The sequence below is a fragment of the Lethenteron reissneri genome, chromosome 27 (assembly GCF_015708825.2).
Source record: "Lethenteron reissneri isolate LAM-NWPU_2019-01 chromosome 27, ASM1570882v1, whole genome shotgun sequence".
NCBI classification, from domain to species: Eukaryota; Metazoa; Chordata; class Hyperoartia; order Petromyzontiformes; family Petromyzontidae; genus Lethenteron; species Lethenteron reissneri.
Genome location: NC_083805.1, coordinates 4,826,278 through 4,851,121, shown reverse-complemented (window position 1 = coordinate 4,851,121; position 24,844 = coordinate 4,826,278). Strand labels below are relative to the sequence as shown.

Below are 24,844 nucleotides of genomic sequence, written 5' to 3'. Positions count from 1 at the left end.
AGGTGGGGGCGCGCTCACGCTCATCCTGCACCGCAGCCACCACCGCGCATCGCATCACAAGGCGAGCCGAACGTGCCCCGAGCCCTCGGCAGAGCGCGCGTGGGCGTCGGCGTCGTCAGAGGGGCGGACGACACAGAATCGAGTGCAGCAGCAGCAGGAGGAGCAGCAGCAGCAGCAGGAGGAGCAGCAGGAGGAGGACTCATCCGACAAGGGGCTGAAGAGGAACCCTGGGGTTCGAGGCAGGCTCGGGGAGTACGAGCGAAAGCTACAAGCTCGCTTGGAGCGACCTGGTGCTGGTGGTGGTGGGTCGGTGGGTGGGTGGGGAGGGGGGGGGTGGTGGTGCGGCGAGGAGGAGTAGGAGGAGGAGGTGATCCGCGATGATGCCGCTGCTCGGGTCCGAGATGCAGCTCCTCGCTTCGGGAGCGCATCCCAGCGCGCTGGCCGGCGCCTCGCCGCTCGCCCTCGCCCCGCAGCCCGTGTGGCGAGTCGTGGTCTGGGAGTGGCTGGACGATCAGCAGCCATCCCCGCTCGGCGCGCCGACGACGCAGCCGACGCCGCAGCCGCCGCCGCAGCAGCAGCCGCATAACGGACAGCAGCAGCAGACGACGACGACGCATCAACAATCGCAAGCGTCAACACAGCAGCAACAGCAGCTGCAGCAGCAACAGCAGCTGCAGCAGCAACAGCAGCAGCAGCCGGCTACGGTGTGGCGAGCATACAGCGCAGCGGTGTGTCACCACATCGAGACGGTTCTGCGTTCGGGAGGTTTGCAGGGCGGTGGTGGTGGTGGCATGCGAGGTGGCAGCGTGAGTGGTGGTGGGGCTGGCGGGGCTAGCCTCGGGGGCTCGGGCAGCGTGGTGCTTGGCCAAGCCGACCCGACACTGTCGCCCTACATCCTCGACCTGCAGAGCATGCAACAATTCCGCCAGGACACGGGTACGTGGCGACTTCTCTTTTCGCGACTTTGCCACCCGCGTCTGAGTCTGTTTGTGTCTGTCTGTCTGTGTCTGTCCGTGACCGTCATTCCACCGTGACCCTAGCCATGCGCCACCGCCGAAGCAGACAAATCCAGTGGAGGGCATTGCCCGCTCACACGGCCGTCGACATTGCATTGAAATGGTTTCAGCAGCAGATGATGATGACGACGAGAATGAAGCATTGGTGGGTAAATCCTCATCCTCCTCCATACGGTCGCTTGCAGCGTTCCAAAGGTCGTCGAGGTGGTCTCTGGCTTAAATCGCGTCAAGTGCCGCTGCGTGCAACGGGGTGTGCGAGCCCTTTTTGTTTTTGCCCCATGCGCAAAATGCACAAGTCGTTAAAGCTCTGGCAGAAATGCTCTCGCCCCCCCCCCTCCTCCTCCTCCTCTACACCACAACCCCCCCCTCCTCCAAGCCTCGACGCGCGTCTGACAAGAGGCGTCGTTCTCGACGCGCGCCAGCCGTGTGTCGCGACCATCGCAAAGTGACACGAAATTAAAAACGTCGGCACAACGGACCGCGCGCCGGTTGCGAACTTGCGCGCAGGCATCGGTTACGCATTGACGGAGCTGCAAGCCTCCTCGGGTCGGCGTCACTGCCCTCCCCCCCGCCCGCCCGCTCCCGCAACACCATCAGCACCATCATCATCACCACCAATCGAGTGTTTTCCAAACCCCAAAAAAACTATTCTAATCTTCTATCGCTCGTTGCTTCCGTTACGGATTTTTTTGTCGTTGTTGATTTCTGACCACCCGCTTCCACCACCACCGCTCCTCTCTCCCATTATCCTCACCCCCTCCCCCCCATACTACTCCGCACGCTTCCACCCCAACCGCATCAAATGTGCGATTGCGCACAGACAATTAACGTGAACCGCAAGCAAACGAGCGTCGATTGTGTCCCGAGCCACGAGAGAAGGGCGTTTGCTCGCAACGTCGTTCGTCTCTTTCCGTATTCGCATTTTAGGGCGGCGTCACATTGACGAACGGCAGCTTTTGGCTAATTTGCGAAAGCCGATTTATTGCGGCGTGATCGGGGTGATGCTCGAGCATTCGTGACACCTGTGAATACGTGGGCAGAGCGTGCCCTCGCTGTGTGTGGGAGACAGAGAGAGAGAGCGAGAGATCTGCCGATGCTGGCGATGGTGGGTGTTGCTGACTGTTATTCGCGTCACGTCTTAGACGCGTGCGTGCCTTGCGTAGCAACGAACCCCTGATACTGCTGGCACTGCTCCGTTATTAATATTCATAATCAATGCGCGCCCATTATGCGTGGAGGCAGGACCCCGACCCCCCCACCCCCATTTTCTGCAAAAGCTGTCGGATGAGTATTGATCTGCGCTATGGCTGTTTAATGACGAGCAGACACAGTTCGTCGCAGCGACGCATGAAACACGCGGACGGCTGAACGACTCATTTGCCTCTCGTCCGTTTCGCGTTCGACGGCGCACGAATTGGGCGAGAGGCGGAGCGAAAGGCGGCGTTCGTTCTCAGGGCTTTCTGTCTGTGACCTTTGAACTTGATTGGGTTGCGTCGTTTTGCGTTCACGAGAGGTTGCGAGGTGACCAGGAGATGGCAACGTTAAAGGGATTGATGTTTGCTCGGTGGTGGCGTTTGCTCTGGATTGTTGGCCACGTGAAGCCAACCACTCGCCAATGGAATCGTGCCAAGCGTCCCGATGTAGCAGGACCCTCCCGAGAAAGAGTCTTGAGACTCGGTGAGGGTCCGCGCTATTCTTATCAATTTTATTTTCTTCTTCGTCGGCGTTGTTATTGGGGTTGTTAGGAGAGTACCATTAGCCTCGTGTCCCACCGTGATGCACACACACTATTCCCACCACGTCTAGAGATGAGGTTGCATGTAGACGTTATGCAAATCCAAACCCGTGCCCTGTTGTATTTAAACTGCAAGTAATAATAATTCGAATTTATAATGTACATCCCATCCTAGGATTCCAATTCGCAGCGCATGGAAAGCAGGAAACAAAAACAGAACCAGGGCAATCGACCAAACTGAAGAGGGAATGCCATTTTAAAGAGATGGGTTTTCAAAGAAGGCGTCTATATTTACCAACTCGGATTTTCTGATTTAAAGTGGCAAAGCGTTCCATAGCCTGGGTGCCACGCTCACAAAAGCCCAATCACCCAAAGAGTGCAACCCAGACCTGGGAGTGATAAGTAGTTGGAGATCAGAAGCTCTTAAGGACCTTGATGGAATATTTCGATGTATTAGTTCCTGCAAGCAATGTGGGGTGAGCGCCTTTAAAGCCTTATAGGTTAATAACAGCATGTTAAAATCCACTCGGAATTTGACCGGTAGCCAATGAAGGGATAAGATCACTGGTGTAATGTGCTCACGGAATGGTAAACGTGTGAACACTCGAGCAGCTGCATTCTGAACAAGCTGGAGTCTACCCAGTACTTTGCTCGGCATCCCAACCAGGAAGGCGTCGCAGTAGTCGAGTCGGCATAACGCAAACGCATGGATCAGTCTCCCCAAGTCAGTTGGTGACAAGGTAGCCAGCGCAATGCGTTGGACGGGGCTTTCCCTGAGACAGAGATGCTGAAGATTGCGAAAGATTGACAAGAGTCTGTCATGGACACTCAACCGCCAGTTATGAGGACGACACCTATCGAGGCCTAGTGCGCTTGCTCCACCACCTGCAAGCCTCCGCAGCGGCAACAGAAGCAGCTTCAGAAGCCACGTGCAAGTTGGCGCCACAGTTTATGCACGCACCTGAACGACGTTGATCAAATGTGCAAAACTGTTTTACGATGACCCCCCTCACCTCCCCTGTGAGCAGAGATGCGCCTTGGGGGCGGGGGGGGCGGTAATGGTTAGCACCCGGGCCTTGCAGTCCAGAGGTCACCAGTTGGATTAGATCCATCGCCATGGAAGTTCTAATAATGGGTAGAAGTTTGTTGAATCTCGCACCGCCTCTGTACGCCCGGCAGTATAAATGAGTGCTCCACAATTAGTCGATCGGTAATTTGTGGGCATTCCTATTGCTTTCCGAGACGTCTGACCAGCATAGAAGGGTAAGTAAGCGACATTACCCTCTAGAGAGAGGGGGGGGGGGGGGTCTCTCAGGAGCTACCTCTAATGGAGGCCTTGCTGCCAGCAAGGAGAATGAGCCGGACATTGCAGGACCACACCTTTCATCTTCACATTATGTGTGTGTGTGTGTATCGGCTAGAGTTGCCCGATAACTCATCTGACCCAAAGAAATGTGTGCTTGTATATATAATGTATGTTGACTTTTTTCGCACTCAACGTAGCCAGCCATGCTAATCGCAGCTTTGGGACAACGCGTGGTAATGCATGATGGCATGAACCCTTCGTGATTAATAAGGGGTTAGATAGCAGCCCTGTAGGTTGGAATCTCCGAACGTCAATGGCAAAACTCGCTCAGTTGCTATGTGCGTTATCCATAGCACCACAGAAATTAGAATTAAAGAGTCCCTTAGGTCTAGAAATGGGGTTTCCACTTGTGTATGGGTTTATTTAAAACAATGACAATTGTGCACTATTTTTTTCACTATTTTGTTTTCATCAGTGCATACACAACCTGCTGTCACTAGAATTAGAAATGTGGGGAAGTTATCAATTGAGACTGAACAAATACTGAAGAGTGTGCAAAGACCCCTGGAGAGATGCCTATTTGGAATTACTCCGAAAGACAAAAAGAGAAACGCATGTATCAGAGTGCATAGGCAGGCCAATGAGAACTTCAAACTGTTAAGATGAGGAAGTGGACGCGCGTGTTGTGATGATGATGATGGCCGATGGTCAAGAATAATAACAGAGTGGCAGCCAAGGAATGGAAGCCATTCCGAGAGGAAGTCAACCCCACAGAGACACATACGGTCGTGATGAAATCGGCTCACGTGGAGGTACGATGTGGACAAATACCACTGGTGGGGGAGAGATGGTGCTGTGGTCGACGCACTGCGCGACGAACCCCATGACCAGAGTTCAATTACCGGTCATGGCCGGTATCGGTGACGAATATTTGAACCAGTCTTTGGGGCCTCCCCTAGGTTGACTCAGCCTTAGATAGGAGTGTAAACGTTAGCGTTGGGGAGACAAAGACGGCCTAGGCGTGGTGAGTCAACCACCCCCTCATGTGCCGTGTAGCCCTTTAAAGGTGCTCGATGTATGTAGAACTTCTTTCACGCTGCACATAGCCAACCGCGATAATCAAAGGTGCGGGTAAAGAAACAGTACTTGCCCCAACAGCATGTTGAAAGCTATACGGGCGATATTTGTATTTGTGTTTTACTATCACTGGACTGTGAGAGATGGGGGTGGATTGGTGAGACATGTATCCAGCAGTAGATTTATCACTCTCCTCTGCCTGCTGTGCAAACAAGAGTCAGGACACATCCATCTGATGGCGAATTTTCAAGAGAAATCTGGAGAGATTGCTCGTAATTGGAATTGACTTTCAGATGCGGTCTTGTCAATTGCACTCCGCACACTGCCGCCATCCCATACAGGGTTCTGTGATGCCGCAATCCATCTCGCTCCTACGCGTGAACGGATCTCATCTATGTGGTGGTCTGTCTCTTGAGCAGATCTCTTTCTCTCTGTTCCATCACTTCAGTGATGTGGCCAGCCCAAGCCCGCACTCCCTCCTTTACAGTCAATGCTATGCCTCTGATTTGCATGTTTCCTGATCCGTGTGCTCATCTTTCTTTACTCTCGATGCAATTGTGAACACGTATGTATGTTGAACTTCTTTCGCACCGTACGTAGCCAACTATGCTAACGCGAACCTATCTAGAACTACTTTGTCTGCTGTTCAGCTGTTCCTTTTCCTCTGCCAGTGGCCATGTTTCTGATTCGTACGTCTTAGCTCTCGGCAAGCACGGACTTAAAACTTCTTCATGCACATCAGTATTGTCCTTGTCATTATCAAATGTCAGTTTTCCAGAAATGTTCCATCCTGCTCGTGCTCATCCCCTTCATTTCGTGATATTGATCCAAAAATGCCTTCAGTAATTGCCCTAGGTATACACCCGTATTGCAATCTATTTCAGTGCTTCTCTCGAAGAGCTGTGTAATTTTTGTTGCACTCGATTACGTGTGTATAATACGTCTCATGGGAAATGAATAATCGTCACAATTCAGCCTCACATTTTAATACAATTTCGTCGTCATGAGCGCATCTTATTTTGGACCCTCTGTCGTGCTGTCTCGGTCCACCTTCTTTCACTCCATTCGCCCGACGGCGACTTGCACCTAACCCGTGAACGATCAACCCGACGACACGCACACTTCCGTACGCGTGCTATCGCGATATTTGTGAATGGCCAATCTGTGTGGAACCTAGCGCGCCACGTGTGTCCTTGTGAACGTGTCATCTACTCGTGCGTGGGTTTTCACGGTTGTGCTGTATACCTGCAGGAATTGAGAGGCTATGTTATAAATGAAGGTGACACCACAACGGGGAACTGCAGGGATGAGACTCCCGACTTGTGGTGCTGAATGTTGAACGTTATCAGCACCACCGAGTGGACTGAGCCCCCGGCTCCTACAAGCTCGTGGGTGTGGAGTGGAGTGTGATCGGCGGACAGCCGCGGAAGCTGTCAGTTGGGGCAGTTAACGGGCAGCCACGGGGCTGTCGGTTGGGGCAGTTAACCGACAGCCACGAGGTTGTCAGTTGGGGCAGTTAACGGACAGCCACGAAGCTGTCAGTTGGGGAAGTTGACGGGCAGCCTCGTGGCTGTCAGTTGGGGCAGTTAACGGACAGCCACGAAGCTGTTAGTTGGGGCAGTTGACGGGCAGCCACGGGGCTGTTGGTTGGGGCAGTTAACTGGCAGCCACGGGGCTGTCGGTTGGGGCAGTTGACGGGCAGCCACGATGCTGTCGGTTGGGGCAGTTAACAGGGCAGCCACGAGGTTGTCGGTTGGGGCAGTTGACGGGCAGCCACGAGGTTGTCGGTTGGGGCAGTTAACTGACAGCCACGAGGCTGTCGGTTGGGGCAGTTGACGGGTAGCCACGAGGTTGTCGGTTGGGGCAGTTAACTGACAGCCACGAGGTTGTCGGTTGGGGCAGTTGACGGGCAGCCACGAGGTTGTCGGTTGGGGCAGTTAACTGACAGCCACGAGGTTGTCGGTTGGGGCAGTTAACGGACAGCTGCGATGCTGTCGGTTGGGGCAGTTTAGGGAATAGTGGAGTCGATAAAAAAAGGGGTGAAATAGCAGTTGGATAGACATTTAAGCCTGGAGAGGAAAGGGAGTGGTTGTGAGAGCTCCATAGAAAGGTATAGGACGAATAAGCATTGGAGTCTAACCAGCAAGTTACCGATTGTTACAATTATGAAGTAACATTTAATTAAATTGTGTTACCCATTCCAGGTATAACATATACACGATTGTCAGCGTCTTTTACTGTTTATAAATAGCAAAATGTAGGCGACGTTACATACCAACGCACGGCCCATATGCCCCCGCTCTGCTGTGCACCGTTCACCCGTGTGTGTGCGTCCTTGCTCAGCCACACTGCCGGAGACGCAGAGGGTCAGATCAGCGTACGTCACTTGAGGCTGACCCCACTTACTTTGGCTGTTCCATTATTCACCACGTGGCAGGCCGAGCAACACATGGCACGGTGGGAAATAGTCTCAAGGTTTTCGTCCGTTATTTAAGCTTTCGGATGTGGGTAGGTGGCCAGATTTATGACAAGCCGGTATATATAGAGCTGTGTCTTCATTGTAATCTTTGTCAGCAGCAGCAGGCATTGTCTATCCACTACCGGATGAAGGCCTCTTCACACGGCCATCTTTTGCCGTCCTGCGATGCCACAGTCCATCCCAATAAATATGCAATGCTGTGCCAACGTAGGCATGTGGTTGTAACCATTGGACGAAGCGTTGGTCCCGTGTTTACTGGAATGTAACTTCTGCGTGTGAACTGATTTAATTGCTCTATCTCCACTGTGGCTGATCGCTCGGGCTCGTTCTAGCCTTTTGGCTGCCATTCCACCACTAGTCTTGTCCATCGGCCATCTTGCTCTTTAATGGTGTGTCCTGCCTATAGTTAATACCTCCCTGGGTTTTTGCCTGGTAGGATGGGGATGGTTTAGTTTTATTTGTATGCGTTTAGGTGGTTTGTTTACATTTCTTATACTTTGCACTACTACTATGTTGTTTCACTGTTTGTTGTTGTTGTTGTAACGTTCTTACCCGCCCCTACTGGAAATCTGTGAAAAAAGCTTCATAGCTCATCGGATCCCTCCAGTATAAATACATATTCTGATTCTATAGTATACATACCATAGGCAGGTCACAGTACTGCGCATATACAGTACTGCGCATATACAGCATTGTATATGCTCCTGTAACTGCTGGGCTAGTTTTCTCATGTTGTAACCCGATTTCACAGTATAAGGCTTTAGAGCAACGTAGCTATTGCCAAGCATTACAAATCCACAAGCTCATGATTAAATACATTATTTGGTGAGGCAGTACTTCACTGGTGCATAAGCACAAATAACGTAACACATCGACACATTCATCAATAACACCGCCGCCTTTAAAAGGAAAAAAACCAATATGTTGATTTGTTGCCTTTTCTATAAATATATTTCTTTTTATGGATATGTTACAGTCCTGCAAGTATCGTTGGTGTAGTTGGTGCTTCAGCGTTGATCGTGCGTCGTTACTTTTCCGCGTTACTTCTTGAGTGGTGGTGGCTTGAATGTTGCTGTTTCTTAAATGTGTTGCTACTCAATGTCTGCAATGTTATAATTTTTTTATACCGTGATATTTTCTTCTCACCAACATCCTCCGCCGGTTATTCTTACGGTCGAATGTTTCCCACCCGATTCATTTAACAAAATTAAATGAATCAATATCCTCTTTGTATGTGTGATAAAGCAGCGCCGTTACCAGCAACATTACCTTTTTTTATTTAAGGCAGTGTTCATAGATCACAACCAATAGTTATGCAAACAATATTGTGGGCAGTGGGTTTGGGCAAAAAAACATTTTCATTATATTTTTTATATCTGCTCGTATCAGTCTCGCTGTAGTCAAAACATCTCGCTCATTAAAATTAAAGGCAGCTGTGGCCCAAATTGTTGTCCCGATGTTTGATATCCCCAGCCACCCTGCACTGCTTTCATTGTAAGGAGCTTGTTTTCGTTTATTTTACAATACAACTCCGTTTTATCTTCTTCCCTGGCGACCGAGGATCGTGTGATCTTGAGGCTGCACTGACAATGCTGTACATTACATTGTCTTTGAGCCTTTGTACTTGAGAAGTTGAATGTAATACGGTAATCTACACCACTGTGCTATGTCGGATGTACATGTAACTCTGGTGTAGTGGTTGGCGCAATGGACTTGCAATCAAGAGGTCGCAGTGTTAATCTCCCGGTGCTGCAGCTGAAATAAATGGGTGCCAAGTTTGTTTTAAATCCTGTCTACCGAGCAGCTGTCTGCTTAAGGTCGACACACACACACAGATCTACACACAGCTAAACACCACCATGCGCATCATCACTGGTACACTATGATCCAGACTCGCAATAACCCGCAAAATTATTGATAAAGTCTGCCAAGAAAGCCGATTTGGAAAGACCGACCCACACACAACTTCAACACCAAATCTCACCTGGACACAAGAATGGGAATCACTGGAGCTGGTCCTTGATTTCAACCTCCACAGGTCCAGGGTCACGGCCCATGCCTTGCCAACCTCCACCAATGGGGCATAAGAGCGAGCCCCCTATGTGCCTGTGCGGTGGAGCGAACCATGCGCCACATCCTCGAAGTCTGCTCAATACACAAATTCGGCAGAGGCCTACTCGCCCTTAACACAGCAGGGCCAGAAGCAACCGCTTGGCTTAGGGACTTTGCATTTGGTAACTAAATAAATAAATACCGAGCAGTAGAAATGGCTTCCCCGCATTTCAAGGCGATCGGCAGGTTAAATGTGGTGGGCTAAAGTGTCGGGTAACTCCCAATGGAATGGCTCTCTCGAGCTCCATCCAGTGCAGGAAGGCATCTTCCACCAGCAGTGGCATGAGCCAGCAAATTGCAGGGCTGCACTTTTGCCTTTTCGTGAGCATTGTCTCTTTTGTTAATCAATTTCAACGCAATCAATTTCAACGTAATTCATTGAGTCGGCTGTAAATTGTATTCGTGTTGTCATCACACGTGACTTTAACATGGTGCCAGCGCATAAAGAGGGCTTAACAGCCGAATGTAACTTTGCTGTTGCTTTTAAGCCGCTAATAGCCAAGTCGTTGAACGTCAGACTCAGACCACATTCCTAGGTTGGCTGTTGTGCTGTATTCATCACCCTTCGCCATAATCAATCCACTCCTGGATGAACTCCATTTGTTCCTTGTTCTATATTATGCGTAGAATTTTAAGGCATGGCACATTGGTGTTCAAGCACAAATTAATAAAAAAAACTCAACACATTCTGCATTAGCATACTTATCTAGTGAGCGACTCCGACACGCGTCTAGAAGAAGGATTCTTATTTATTAAGAGGACACAGGGCGATACACTTTGTAATGCAGTGACACCAAAGCTGCTCTAAACATGCGGCCCCTCTCCGTCCTGCGCTACGCTGGCTGCTTGACGAGCGTAGCGGCGAAGACGGAGCGGGTCCCGCAGAAGAACAGCCACGGGGTCGACGACGAAGATGACGGCGAGCAGCGACGCAACCAGAACCCAGACCCCACGCTAACAGCCCCGAAGCTCTGGTTCGATGCTCATGATATCCGCCTGGCGTGGCCAAGCTCCACCTCTGGCCGCGTCCCTTTTCTAGAACCTTCTAGAACCTTCGGGATGGTTCCCGGAGCTTCTCGACTGACACCGCGCTTAACCTTTACCCCAAATACGCCCCTTGACAATAAGGCATTATGTAATGCAGCTATAACCGTAGTTACCCTTACAGGCCGGCAGGTGTCACCCTGTCATTACACTTACATAGTGCAATACTTTATACAAACCAGGTGGGAGCGAGTTGAGAATTAAAAGTTGAAACGTTTAATGAAGATGTGGGTCACAAATACATTAAATAGAGCACTGTATATGCATGAAGAAAGAGTCGAAGCAACATCTCAAATCAAAACATTTAACATCCAACAGTAAAGCAGTGTCCAGTTTTAAACAATGTGACAATTTTTAACGTCCGTTAGCATTGCCTAATAACAGGGGGGAAAATGTATAATAGGCTCACATTTTGAATAATTGTCTCATAAGGGCAATTGCCCAAAATGTCACCTTAGTTCATAGTTTTTTTTTTCCGTTATAAAGCACAGTTAATGACCAATGTGGTGGGGATTTATTGAAATTTTTTTTTTACTTTATTTGCCTCATCCATAACTTTCACAGGTTGTTAATGCCAGCGTAGTGTCACCGGTGTAACATCCCTCAAGCATTGCCTCTGATGTGACCCCCACAGAGAGAGAGAGAACCCAGTGGCGGGGGGAGGGGTTGAATCAGTTGAACACCAAGGGAGGGAGACGCGGCTAATTGTGCCAATGTCGACCCTGATCCAAACGCAAGCCCCAGTCGGGTATCACACGAGACCCGGGGAGCATTGCACATCAGTGGGGTATCTACAAACGGATCGCCCCCCCGTGCGTTGTGCACTGACAGGCCCACCGGTTTTACAAAGCAAGAGTCATAAAATAAACGGCATGCAAATGCATGTAACTGTACGAGGCTTTTTTTTTTTAATACTGTGCGCGTTTCGGTAGTCAGATTTTATGGAGCGCGCGTATGGCGTAGGGATTTGGAGGCAAGCATAAATGTGTGAGGGATGTCAGGGGAAGGATTCCCGTCAAAATGAGATGGGACAGGGGGGCGGGGACAGTGGAAGGAGGAGGGGCAGAGAGACGAGGAGAGATAAGGGGGCGGAGGAGAGAGACGGGGAGAGATAAGGGGGCGGAGAGAGACGGGGAGAGATAAGGGGGAGGAGCAGAGAGACGATGAGAGATAAGGGGGAGGAGCAGAGAGGCGAGGAGAGATAAGGGGGAGGAGCAGAGAGGCGAGGAGAGATAAGGGGGAGGGGCAGAGAGGCGAGGAGAGATAAGGGGGAGGGGCAGAGATGCGAGGAGAGATAAGGGGGGGAGCAGAGAGACGAGGAGAGATAAGGGGGAGGAGTAGAGAAGTGATGAGAGATAAGGGGGAGGAGCAGAGATGCGAGGAGAGATAAGGGGGCGGAGCAGAGAGGCGAGGAGAGATAAGGGGGAGGGGCACAGATGTGAGGAGAGATAAGAGGGAGGAGGAGAGAGGCGAGGAGAGATAAGGGGGAGGAGCACAGATGTGAGGAGAGATAAGGGGGAGGAGGAGAGAGGCGAGGAGAGATAAGGGGGCGGAGCAGAGAGGCGAGGAGAGATAAGGGGGAGGAGCAGAGCGGCGAGGAGAGATAAGGGGGAGGAGGAGAGAGGCGAGGAGAGATAAGGGGGAGGAGCAGAGAGACGAGGAGAGATAAGGGGGAGGAGGAGAGAGGCGAGGAGAGATAAGGGGGAGGGGCAGAGAGACGAGGAGAGATAAGGGGGAGGGGCAGAGAGACGAGGAGAGGTAAGGGGGAGGAGCAGAGAGGCGAGGAGAGATAAGGGGGAGGGGCAGAGAGGCGAGGAGAGATAAGGGGGAGGAGCAGAGAGGCGAGGAGAGATAAGGGGGAGGGGCAGAGAGACGATGAGAGATAAGGGGGAGGAGCAGAGAGGCGAGGAGAGATAAGGGGGCGGAGCAGAGAGGCGAGGAGAGATAAGGGGGAGGGGCAGAGAGGCGAGGAGAGATAAGGGGGATGAGCAGAGAGGCGAGGAGAGATAAGGGGGAGGAGCAGAGAGGCGAGGAGAGATAAGGGGGAGGAGGAGAGATAAGGGGGCGGAGCAGAGAGGCGAGGAGAGATAAGGGGGAGGAGCAGAGAGGCGAGGAAAGATAAGGGGGAGGAGCAGAGAGGCGAGGAGAGATAAGGGGGAGGAGCAGAGAGGCGAGGAGAGATAAGGGGGAGGGGCAGAGAGGCGAGGAGAGATAAGGGGGAGGAGCAGAGAGGCGAGGAGAGATAAGGGGGAGGAGCAGAGAGGCGAGGAGAGATAAGGGGGAGGAGGAGAGAGGCGAGGAGAGATAAGGGGGAGGGGCAGAGAGGCGAGGAGAGATAAGGGGGAGGGGCAGAGAGGCGAGGAGAGATAAGGGGGCGGAGCAGAGAGGCGAGGAGAGATAAGGGGGAGGGGCAGAGAGGCGAGGAGAGATAAGGGGGAGGAGCAGAGAGGCGAGGAGAGATAAGGGGGAGGGGCAGAGAGGCGAGGAGAGATACGGGGGAGGGGCAGAGAGGCGAGGAGAGATAAGGGGGAGGGGCAGAGAGGCGAGGAGAGATACGGGGGAGGGGCAGAGAGGCGAGGAGAGATAAGGGGGAGGAGCAGAGAGGCGAGGAGAGATAAGGGGGAGGGGCAGAGAGGCGAGGAGAGATAAGGGGGAGGAGGAGAGAGGCGAGGAGAGATAAGGGGGAGGAGCAGAGAGACGAGGAGAGATAAGGGGGAGGAGGAGAGAGGCGAGGAGAGATAAGGGGGAGGGGCAGAGAGACGAGGAGAGATAAGGGGGAGGGGCAGAGAGACGAGGAGAGGTAAGGGGGAGGAGCAGAGAGGCGAGGAGAGATAAGGGGGAGGGGCAGAGAGGCGAGGAGAGATAAGGGGGAGGAGCAGAGAGGCGAGGAGAGATAAGGGGGAGGGGCAGAGAGACGATGAGAGATAAGGGGGAGGAGCAGAGAGGCGAGGAGAGATAAGGGGGCGGAGCAGAGAGGCGAGGAGAGATAAGGGGGAGGGGCAGAGAGGCGAGGAGAGATAAGGGGGATGAGCAGAGAGGCGAGGAGAGATAAGGGGGAGGAGCAGAGAGGCGAGGAGAGATAAGGGGGAGGAGGAGAGATAAGGGGGCGGAGCAGAGAGGCGAGGAGAGATAAGGGGGAGGAGCAGAGAGGCGAGGAAAGATAAGGGGGAGGAGCAGAGAGGCGAGGAGAGATAAGGGGGAGGAGCAGAGAGGCGAGGAGAGATAAGGGGGAGGGGCAGAGAGGCGAGGAGAGATAAGGGGGAGGAGCAGAGAGGCGAGGAGAGATAAGGGGGAGGAGCAGAGAGGCGAGGAGAGATAAGGGGGAGGAGGAGAGAGGCGAGGAGAGATAAGGGGGAGGGGCAGAGAGGCGAGGAGAGATAAGGGGGAGGGGCAGAGAGGCGAGGAGAGATAAGGGGGCGGAGCAGAGAGGCGAGGAGAGATAAGGGGGAGGGGCAGAGAGGCGAGGAGAGATAAGGGGGAGGAGCAGAGAGGCGAGGAGAGATAAGGGGGAGGGGCAGAGAGGCGAGGAGAGATACGGGGGAGGGGCAGAGAGGCGAGGAGAGATAAGGGGGAGGGGCAGAGAGGCGAGGAGAGATACGGGGGAGGGGCAGAGAGGCGAGGAGAGATAAGGGGGAGGAGCAGAGAGGCGAGGAGAGATAAGGGGGAGGGGCAGAGAGGCGAGGAGAGATAAGGGGGAGGAGGAGAGAGGCGAGGAGAGATAAGGGGGAGGGGCAGAGAGGCGAGGAGAGATAAGGGGGAGGGGCAGAGAGGCGAGGAGAGATAAGGGGGAGGGGCAGAGAGGCGAGGAGAGATAAGGGGGAGGAGGAGAGAGGCGAGGAGAGATAAGGGGGAGGGGCAGAGAGGCGAGGAGAGATAAGGGGGAGGGGCAGAGAGGCGAGGAGAGATAAGGGGGCGGAGCAGAGAGGCGAGGAGAGATAAGGGGGAGAAAACTCAATCTTGATTTGAAGCTTTCGTGACTGCAGGAATCCATACTCTTTGGTTCTTTCGGTAAAGTCACGTAGGTAGAAAATAAAATAAATCACGACGTTTCCCACCTGATGACGGACGCTTGTGTTGCTCCCGAAACGTCGTGATTCATTTTATTTTATACCTACGTGACTTTACCGAAAGAACCAAGAAGATTGTCTTATTAGTAAAGGGGGGAGATCTTTGCGGGACACGGAGAGAGAAGGCTGGGGACGAATGTGGACTTGGGAAAACAATAAAAGACGAACCCCTACAACCATATGTCGCCTTCTCCTTTACAAATGGATAGTAAATACTGTCTACGTGCCATGGGGGGCAGGTGGTGTGGTAGTGCTTGTTGGCTTACTGCGCTAAGGGAGGTTGAGTTCGATTTCGGGTCGCAAGGGACATTTGTGGCCAGTGGCATCTGACTGGGCCACGTCTTATACCAGCGCGCAGTGGCCAAACACGGCCGAAAGAGAGGACTTCAATTTCGATTTAAAGCTTTCGTGACTGCAGGGATTCATCTTCTTGGTTATTTCGGTAAAGTCACGTAGAATGGAAATAATATAATAATAAAAATTCAACATAATACAATAATATAATAATATCATAAAAACATTTAACATAATAAAATAATATTTTATTATGTTTTATTTTTATTATTTTATTTTTTCCAGAGGGCTTCGTCTGACAGTGTATTGACAAAGGGTTGTAAATTACTCTTATTGTTATTGCTAGCAACATCTACAGTCGGTTTAACACGTAGGTTTTCGCGACCAATTTCATTCGTAATATGGGGTTTTTTGGGGGGGTTAGATCGTGTAAATATAGAAATGTGTCGTTAAACTCGCCATCACCCGACACAGCCAATTAGTAAGGGTTGTCGCGTAGGAGTTTCTCCAATTTTGTGATTTGAAGAAAAGTATCCTCCCCATGGAGGCTTAGTCAATTTAACACGTAGGCTTTCGCGACCAATATCCATAAATGTTATGTTATTTACACAGTCTAACCCCCAAAAAAACTGTATTATGAACATCGACAGTTCATGCAAACCAATTAAAAAACAAACATTTAAAATTCGGCACGCAGTAGTAATTTATTTGACCGTATGGTATGTTTTTTATTGCCTTGCAGCATAATTATTTCGCGTGTGATGCATTTGCATACACTAGTTATGCAGATGCTTTGTACAACATTCTGCCCCTTCCACCCGATTCTTTTCCGAATTTCGTACATTACTCAAAACATAATTAGACTTACCAAGCACCGGTTGGGGGTGACGGAGAAAAGGGTCTTGTGGCCGGTGCGTGGGTTGGAGAAACTAATGGATCGTCACAATGCGAGATTTTAATATTTTCACTCTCGTCTGGCAAGCAGACGTTGGCTGATTTTTGCATGGCCCTCGGTTGTCTCAAAGCACGAGATGGAGACAGTTTCCGCGGTTCAACGACAAATTGGCTTCGCTTGAATTGCCTTTCGCGCTTTAGCCGCGTCGCAGAGGTCAGCCGTGAGCATCGCGCAACTTCTTCTTGGTTCTTTCGGTAAAGTCACGTAGAAGGGAAATAATAAAATAATAAAAATAAAACATAATAAAATAATTATCACGTTTCGGCCACAACGCAAGCAGCCGTCCTCAGGTGAAGAAATGAGTACGGCTGCTTGCGTTGTGGCCGAAACGTCGTGATAATTATTTTATTATGTTTTATTTTTTATTATTTTATTACTTCCCTTCTACGTGACTTTACCGAAAGAACCAAGAAGATGAATCCCTGCAGTCACGAAAGCTTTAAATCGAAATTTCATCGCGCAACTCATAAACATTGAAGCCTCGTCCACGTCTGGGGGCGCGTTAATCGTCCCTTGCACTATTAAACCACAGTGGAATTATTTGAAGTGTCAGTTTAAGATAGGAAGCGTACCCAAGTGCTTGTACGTCGCATCAGGAGAGATGAGGATGGCGTTGAAGATGTTGGAGGTTGTGTTTTCATCGTGACCAGGTTTGGCATGATTTGCTTTGCTCTTCTTAGGCCCTATTCGTTTGCCAAAGTCTTGGAATTATAACGCTTATGGCGATGTACATGTACAGCCCTTTGCCAAAGCACTGCTGGGTTGAGGGCCTGCTTACACCTGGCAGGTCATTGGGGTTATGTGACGATACTTCACCACGCTGATCAATGTGGGTTGGTGAAGGTAGGAACCATGGATCTGTAAGCATAGAAGTGTAGTACAACGATGGATGTTGCTACACTGCTCTCTGCTCCCCACCACGTAATCCCACAGCCGATGTGAACCTGCCGTGCATGGTGGTCACCCATTCAAGCACTATCCAGGCTCAAACCTGCTGCGCTTCTAAAAATCTGATGAAAACCGGCATACCGATAAGGAAGGCAACATGTTTGAGACCTTTAATGAGTCGAGGGAGCTTGGCGAACTTGCGCTTTACCCAGACGATCCAGGGCAAGAGGGGACGCAAAGATGTATCTGGACAATACCTCGAAGTGGATTGGTTAACAAGGACAGGTGAAGTGAGGCATGTTACAGGAAACGCGTTTTTTTTTTTAAAGGAAGGGATGAAGATCCAAGACTGTCGGCCGCTGAGATTTTGGGAAGACACCAGAGGTCGCAACCGGGTACCCGATACCCGTACCCTACCCGATACCCGGCTACCCGTACCCGGCCAGGTACGAGTACGGGTACCCGTTTGCGACCCTGGTGCGGCCGGGTACGGGTAGGCCGTGAGTCACTGGTGAGTAACCGTTCGTCACTCATTTCGGGTAGGGGTACGGGTATGGGTAGGGAACGGGTACCCGTACCCGGCCGGGTACGGGTACCCATTTGCGAGCCTGGTGCGGCCGGGTACGGGTAAAGAATCAAAACCCGTTTGCGACCTCTGGACACACAACAACCGCTGAGCAGAGGGGGTAGGGGATTGAACGAGGCAGGGTAGAGGCAAACCGACGACTCTGCTTTTGGAACCTCCCAACAACCTCCACCTGTGATCTCGCCCACCCACTTGGCCGAGCACCCCCGCCTTTCCCCTCCCCACATGCCGCTAATTGCCCGACGGTCTTGCCATCTCTGCTCCCCGCAATCAGTGCTGCAGCGTTGATTGTGAGGCTCGCATGCGGTTTCTTCGCCTCCCACCAACCCCCCAAGCATGCTCCCTCGTTGACAGTTCTGCTGATGCCTCAAGGATGCCTTCGGAATAACGGGGGGGGGGGGGGAGGGGGGCACGGTGCCAAATTTTGAGACAGCGGGCTCTTTGAAATCAGCCGATTGCTGAAACAGAGGACGTCTTTGCACTACAACGGAGCCACCAAGTGTGCCCACGTGCCAGATGGCTGTTGGGGCCTCGGGCGCATTACTTTCATGCTTTGTTAAAATATTTCGCGACGCTTACTCGAGGCAGCGATGCAAGAGAGGGCTTCGATTTTAGTTTTTTACACGCTTTTTATTAACTCACTCTGTCTGTTGTTGTTGTCGTTGTATCCTCAAATCTTGTAACTCAATTTTTACCCACTTCCCAATGTGGTATCAACTGCAAACTGTGTATACTTATGTTATACTGATGACAATACTATATTCTATCATAAAAACATATTTTAAAAATTATTTTTTATATGTTATGTTTTGGCTTGGCTGTAATTGTCCACGGTCAACTGACGTTGGCTGTAAATGACCTCGGTCCCTTACGTTATGGCAAGCTTCGGGGCCACTTCCTGGAGTCGTGGAGTTCTTCCATTACTATTAGGGTACATTTCATACTGGTAGGAACCTCCTGGTTACACCAGCCCACAGGGGATTATTGTGTCCGTCCGTCCGTCCGTCGTGCATCCAAAAATGGGAGGGGTGGGGCTGGGTGGAGAGGGGAGGGTGGGGAGGGGCTGGGTGGGGAGGTTGGGGAGGGGCTGGGTGGGGTGGGGAGGGTGGGGCTGGGTGGGGGTGGGAGGGGTGGGGCTGGGTGGGGAGGGGCTGGTCACCCCGTGGTGCCCTCATAAAACTAAACGTTTAACCTACTCACGCCGGCTTGTGCCCACCCTCACAGTCGGCCATATTTGCGGAATACACCACGCTGCCGTTGACCCTGGCCATTGACCGAGCAACCCAACGTTGTTACCAGCTCCCTCCGCAGAAATGTGTTTAAAGCGTGTTTTTTAAAAAGTGTTTTTAAATATTACTTATTTGTTTAAGATGACAGCCAGGGGCACCAGTGAGAGGCAGTGCCTCACACAGGGCCCAAACTCATCCTTCCCAATACACAAACATATCAGCAGTTCCAGAAATGTTCAGGTTGGTTTAAATAAAGGGATACAACTTTAAAATAAGAGATAAATTACACTGAGTGTTGTTTGCTGTGCATAATGTTTCGTGTAAATGTTTAAAAACTGACAAATCTTGGCACTTTGTTCATGTGTTACTGGAAACTTAACTTCTGAGAACATTTCGTAGGCAAACATTGGCAAAAATATATATACAGTATGTAGATAAGCAATTCAGTTAATTTACACCTAATTTGTGGAAACAGCCTTTCTGTGAAGACGTGAATCACCAATACATCAATCGGTCACACAACATACTCAAAGTGAGGAATGTGTGCGTTCATCAGATATCATCATCACTTGCTGTGTCCTAGAAGTGCACGTATATCATTCTCTTCTTTTATACGCTCACTGTACACCTTTTCTAGCTACCTGTTTCTGTAGAGAGAGAATGTGCCTCAAGAGGATGGGCCACATCGTCGAGGATGAAGTGAAGGAGATCGGCTCCTGTAAATGTGTGAGGTGGATTTGTGGCATCGCAGAGTGCATTGTCAAGTCACGTGTTCTATATTCTCTGCATTACGATGCGTTTTCCTTCCCTATAATTTGAAGCAAAAGCCTCCTTTCGATGTAAAGCTTTCGTGACTGCAGGGATTCATATTCTTGGTTCTTTCGGTAAAGTCACGTAGAAGGAAAAACAATAAAAAAAAAATTCTCACGACGTTTCCATTGCAACACAAGCAATCATCATCAGGTGTGAAAACTACACGTGACTTTACCGAAAGAACCAAGAATACAAAAGCCTCCTGTTATTCTGGGAACTGCGCATGCACGACCAGATCTTTGTACATTTATTTACACTGGACACAAGTTTCTGGTGCGTCTTGATTTTCCGAAACGTCTTTATAATTCTAGATTTGAAGCTTTCGTGACTGCAATGATTCATATTCTTTGGTTTTTTCGGTAAAGTCACGTAGGTAAAAAATTAAAATTAGTAAAAGTCACAGCACGCTTATTTTATTTTAATTTTACTTTTATTAATTGTTATTTTTTACCTACGTGACTTTACCGAAAAACCCCAAGAATATGCGTCTTTATAATCTGGAGGATACGATCGTACAGTAGTGGTAAGAACCCCACATTTTTGTTGAAATAAAATTTCAATACGTTAATTTCCCTTCACAAATAGGCATGAATCAAAAGTGATGTCGTACTATTGAACCGTTGAAAGTCACTGCAATGGAAAATGAGTCTTCGTATTGCCCCCGGCGTGTGTGTATCTGACGACGATACCAATTAAAATCGATGGCACACTTCGTGGGTTTATTTGCAAAAGAAATGTGCCGCCTTCAAACAAAGGCATTGGCGAGTCAACACTTTGTCATGCTTCGATTTAAAGCTTTCGTGACTGCAGGGATTCATCTTCTTGGTTCTTTCGGTAAAGTCACGTAGAAGGGAAGTAATAAAATAATAAAAATAAAACATAAGAAAACAATTCTCACGACGTTTCGGCCACAACGCAAGCAGCCGTCCTCAGGCGAAGAATGAAACACCACCAAGCTTGGAGCGTATATTTAAGCTGGGTTAGAGGGGGGGAGGTGGGAAGAAGAGCGCCTAAACAAAATAATTTGCTTATCAAGAGGAATTCAGCATATGGAAAATGCGTAGGAGGTGGGCGGGGGGGGGGGTTCCAAATCAATACTATGCCCGTGCATTATGCAGGATTAGCAGCATCAAAGGGGGGGGGGAGGGGGGTAGCATTAACAAAGGAAAGGAATGTTAATAGTATGTAGCTGCAGTTACTAAACAACCACGTAAAAAACTAAAGTATAAACTGCATAACAAACTAAAGTATAAACTACATAGCATCATCAGTATACTTACTATACTCTACAATAAGCTGAGTTACTAACAGTAAGTAATACATAAAAAATTTCTACGTTGTAAAAAATTATATAATATGCTTCCATCTAAACTTTATTCTCTTACATCACACGCGTCTATACCGTACTATATACTGCCATAGGCAAACCCAACATTAAATTACATACTGTATTGCTATAAACCACTCTATACCTTATACATTTTAATATAACACTATGTATTATTCTACCCACCTTAATGTGTATCAAAATGGTTTATTACGTCCTTCGAGTGATTGCTAAGCCAGAATCCATCTTCTCGGTTAAAATTGTCTCTGTGTTTGTATATGTGGATCGCCTCATGAACGAATCTCTCATGATAGCCAGATGGCTTGCAGAGAACCTCTGTCTTGGAGAAGTCAATGTCATGTGAGCCCACTGAGTTGTAACAGTGATCTGCCACGGCTGAGGTGTTTGTCCTACCGTGTTTCAGGTCAGCTTTATGTTCACGGATGCGGTCCGAGACATGTCGTTTGGTTTCCCCAATGTAACTGCTACCACAGAGGCAACTTAGTTTGTAGACACCAGGGTACTGTATGTCTGGAACCACATCTTTTACAGACGGTACCAGATCACGGATTTTATGTACTGTGTTGAATCGGACCTGGATCTTGTGTTTAATCAGGATTTTGGAGATCTTTTTGTGACCCCAGCAATGTAGGGTAAGGTGATGGCCTTGAAAGGCTCCTCAACAGGATCCTTCTTGATGGTTGGAGTGATGGCTTTGCGGATTGTGTAGTCGGAGTAACCATTAGCCTTAAGAGCTTGGCGTACGTGTTTGAGTTCACTGGAAATGTGTTCATGGTCGGAGATGCATTGGGCTCTATGATATAGAGTCTTGATGAGGGAATTCTTCTGGGATGGATGGTGGTGGGAATCCGGTTTTAGATAAGCATCCGTGTGGGTGGCTTTCCTGTAGACAGAGTGGCTCATTGAACCATCAGGTCTCCTTTTGATTAGGACATCCAAAAAGGGTAGCTTGCCATCATTTTCGACTTCCATGGTGAATCTGATGGCTGGGTGTATGGAATTGATGTGGTCGAGAAATTGGTCTAGAGCAGGCCGGCCATGTGGCCAGATGACAAAAGTGTCGTCTACGTACCTCTTCCATAAGGTCGGGCGTAGAGTGGCAGTCTGGATGGCGTCCGTCTCAAATTTCTCCATGAAGATGTTGGCTACAACCGGAGATAGGGGGGAGCCCATTGGGGTGCCCTCAATTTGCTTGTAGAAGGTTCCATTCCAGGTGAAGTATGTATTGGTTAAGCAGTGTCTCACCAGGGGGGGTACCCCAGCATTCAGTCCTTGATGAACCAAGTCTTCAATGATTGCGATGGTGTCAGGCACAGGCACCTTGGTGAACAAGGAAACCACATCAAAACTGACAAGCAGGTCGTCTGGGGACAGGGCAATCCCCTTGATTGTCGATACCAGGTCAGTAGAGTTTAGTACTGCAGAGGTGGTTTTTCCAGTGAAAGGCCGTAGGATTTCGGACAGAAAACGAGCCAGTTTGTAAGTGGGGGAGTTGATAGTAGAGACAATGGGACGAAGAGGTGTATCTTCTTTATGTATCTTTGGCAAGCAGTACAATCTTGGTGGCCTGGCTGCAGAAGGTTTCAACGAGAACTGTTTGGTCTGATCAATTAATGCGGTTGAAGCAGAAATGATTATATTTTATTGCCTGTAGGTATTCTCTTGAGGATGATTAGCATAACTTGTGTAGGTGAAACTGTGGTGCTGAAGCGAATGTTATGAAATGTATAGGCCGGAGAGTGAACATGTTAAAATGTATATTTCGTCTTATTTCCGTATTACTGTTTGTCATCTTTTACAAAGTCGCAGCAAAAGCGTGCAATTATATCGATGAATTTTTTTAAATACATTTTCTTGCTGTGGTTTTCACACCTGATGATGATTGCTTGTGTTGCAATCGAAACGTCGTAAGAATTTTATTGCTTTATTTTTCTTATTTTATTATTTCCCTTCTACGTGACTTTACCGAAAGAACCAAGAAAAATGTATTTTACTTAGTTGGTATATATGACCATCGTTATGGACTCGGTATTAAGCATTTATGACCCTCGTAATGAAACCTTCAAGACATGTATGTCTTTGAGCTGTACGCCTTTTGGCGTCCTCTGGTCTAACACCGTTTGAGACGAGGCTCAAAAGAAAGCTGCCTCTGGTGTGAACCAATTATTTTCAAGGACAATGCATATATTATCAGAGTATGTTTTTTGTTTGCTTTCTGACCACAAGTATTGTGGTTAATGCAGACATCATTCCTATTCTTACGTATGAAAGATTCAAGATTTGCTCACTGCTGGCTGCCAGGCTTGTCTACCACAGATGGGGCTCTATAGAGCCCCTCTAAACGGCACTTGGCCTACTCTTTCCACGACGGCCAGACAACTTGGTAGGGGGTTTCAGTACCCACACTTACCCCCACCATAAGCCAATCGACAAATAATGACATCGATAAGTAGCCTCCTGGATTGCAAGTTCCGATACGGTGACCACTACACGCTTTCGTCGTGATACAATCGCGGCAAATTGCACCTTAAAATATTTTTTGCGTAAAAAACACAAAAAAAATCCGCAACGAAACTTTACATTTTTGCAAACGCATTTGCGTTTAATGTCACGGACGAAATATCCGCATTTTTATTTAGTTTGTAATTATTATTATTTTTGTTGTGCCACGTGCTGATCACTGCGAGCGCGTAAGGCCCCTTTAAAAACGAACAGTGCCGCAGGATCATGCGGGTCACGGTCGCCATGGAGACGGGACTGCTCACCGCTCTGGTTGGGCCGTCTCCCTCCGCCACCGTGACACTGCCCCGCCCCCCGTCTCTGTGACGCAGCCGTCCCACACCCCCACCCGTGCAAGGGATTACGACATGGGGGGCAGTGGGGGGGGGGCAGTGGGGGGGGGCAGTGGGGGGGGGGGGGGCAGTGGGGGGGGGCAGTGGGGGGGGGGCAGTGTGGGGGGGAGTGAGGGGGAAGTCGGGGGAGGCAGTGGGAGGGGCAGTGGGGGGGCAGTGGGGGGGGAAGTGAGGGGGGGCAGTGGGAGAGGGCAGTGAGGGGGGCAGTGAGGTGGGCAGTGAGGGGGGGGCAGCGGGGGGGCAGTGAGGGGAGGCAGTGGGAGAGGGCAGTGAGGGGGGGCATTGACGGGGGCAGTTTAAGGGGGGGCAGTGAGGGGGGGCAGTGGGAGAGGGCAGTGGGAGAGGGCAGTGAGGGGGGCAGTGAGGGGGGGGCAGTGGGAGAGGGCAGTGAGGGGGGGCATTGACGGGGGCAGTTTAAGGGGGGGGGGGCAGTGCGGGCTGCCGAAGGCGAGGGGGCAGCATGAAGAGCGCGGTGCAACAATGGATTCAGCTGCACTGCCCTCTGTTACGCCACCACCGAAGCCTGTAACAGCCTGCTGTGTGTTGCATGATTGCCACGCATCCATATAAGCACCATCCATGCGTAAACCCCGCTTTAGCTTCCGAGATCTGACGAAATCATCGGAGTAACAATCGCGTTGCAATGCAAGCCTGCATGCAAGCCTGCATTGCAACGCGATTATTTTGACCATCGTTCCTTGAGGGCAGGGGTGGGGAACCTTTTTTCCTGCCAAGGGCCATTTGGATATTTATAACATCATTCGCGGGCCATACAAAATTATCAAATTAAAAATGAGCCTGTTATATTTGGTCAAACATTTAATTAACTCACCCCTAATGCGATGGCTGGAACTGCTTCTCTTTGGTGAGGCGTGTGATGCTAGCTGCTATTGATGATGTTGCTAGTCGCAACTGCTTTTCCAGGTTTGCTCCTAGATTTATTGAATTTCGAGTCCCGCCTGCGGTTGCCTTGGCAGGGCCACACCAAATGATTTCGGGGGCCTCATACGGCCCGCGGGCCAGACGTTCTCCACCCCTGCTTT

General features: G+C 50.0%; 1 protein-coding gene across 3 annotated transcripts in view; it reads left to right on the top strand.

Annotated features, from left to right (window-relative positions):
* The first annotated feature begins 343 nt into the window (after positions 1-343).
* The window catches only part of LOC133348412 (E3 ubiquitin-protein ligase DTX1-like), a 101,451-nt gene continuing 76,950 nt past the window's right edge, over positions 344-24,844 (top strand). For all 3 annotated transcript variants that reach the window (XM_061561205.1, XM_061561206.1, XM_061561204.1), the window contains exon 1: positions 344-936. In XM_061561205.1, coding sequence (XP_061417189.1) covers positions 378-936 — 559 coding nt within the window. In that variant the 5' untranslated portion in view covers positions 344-377. The remainder of the gene's footprint in view (positions 937-24,844) is intronic.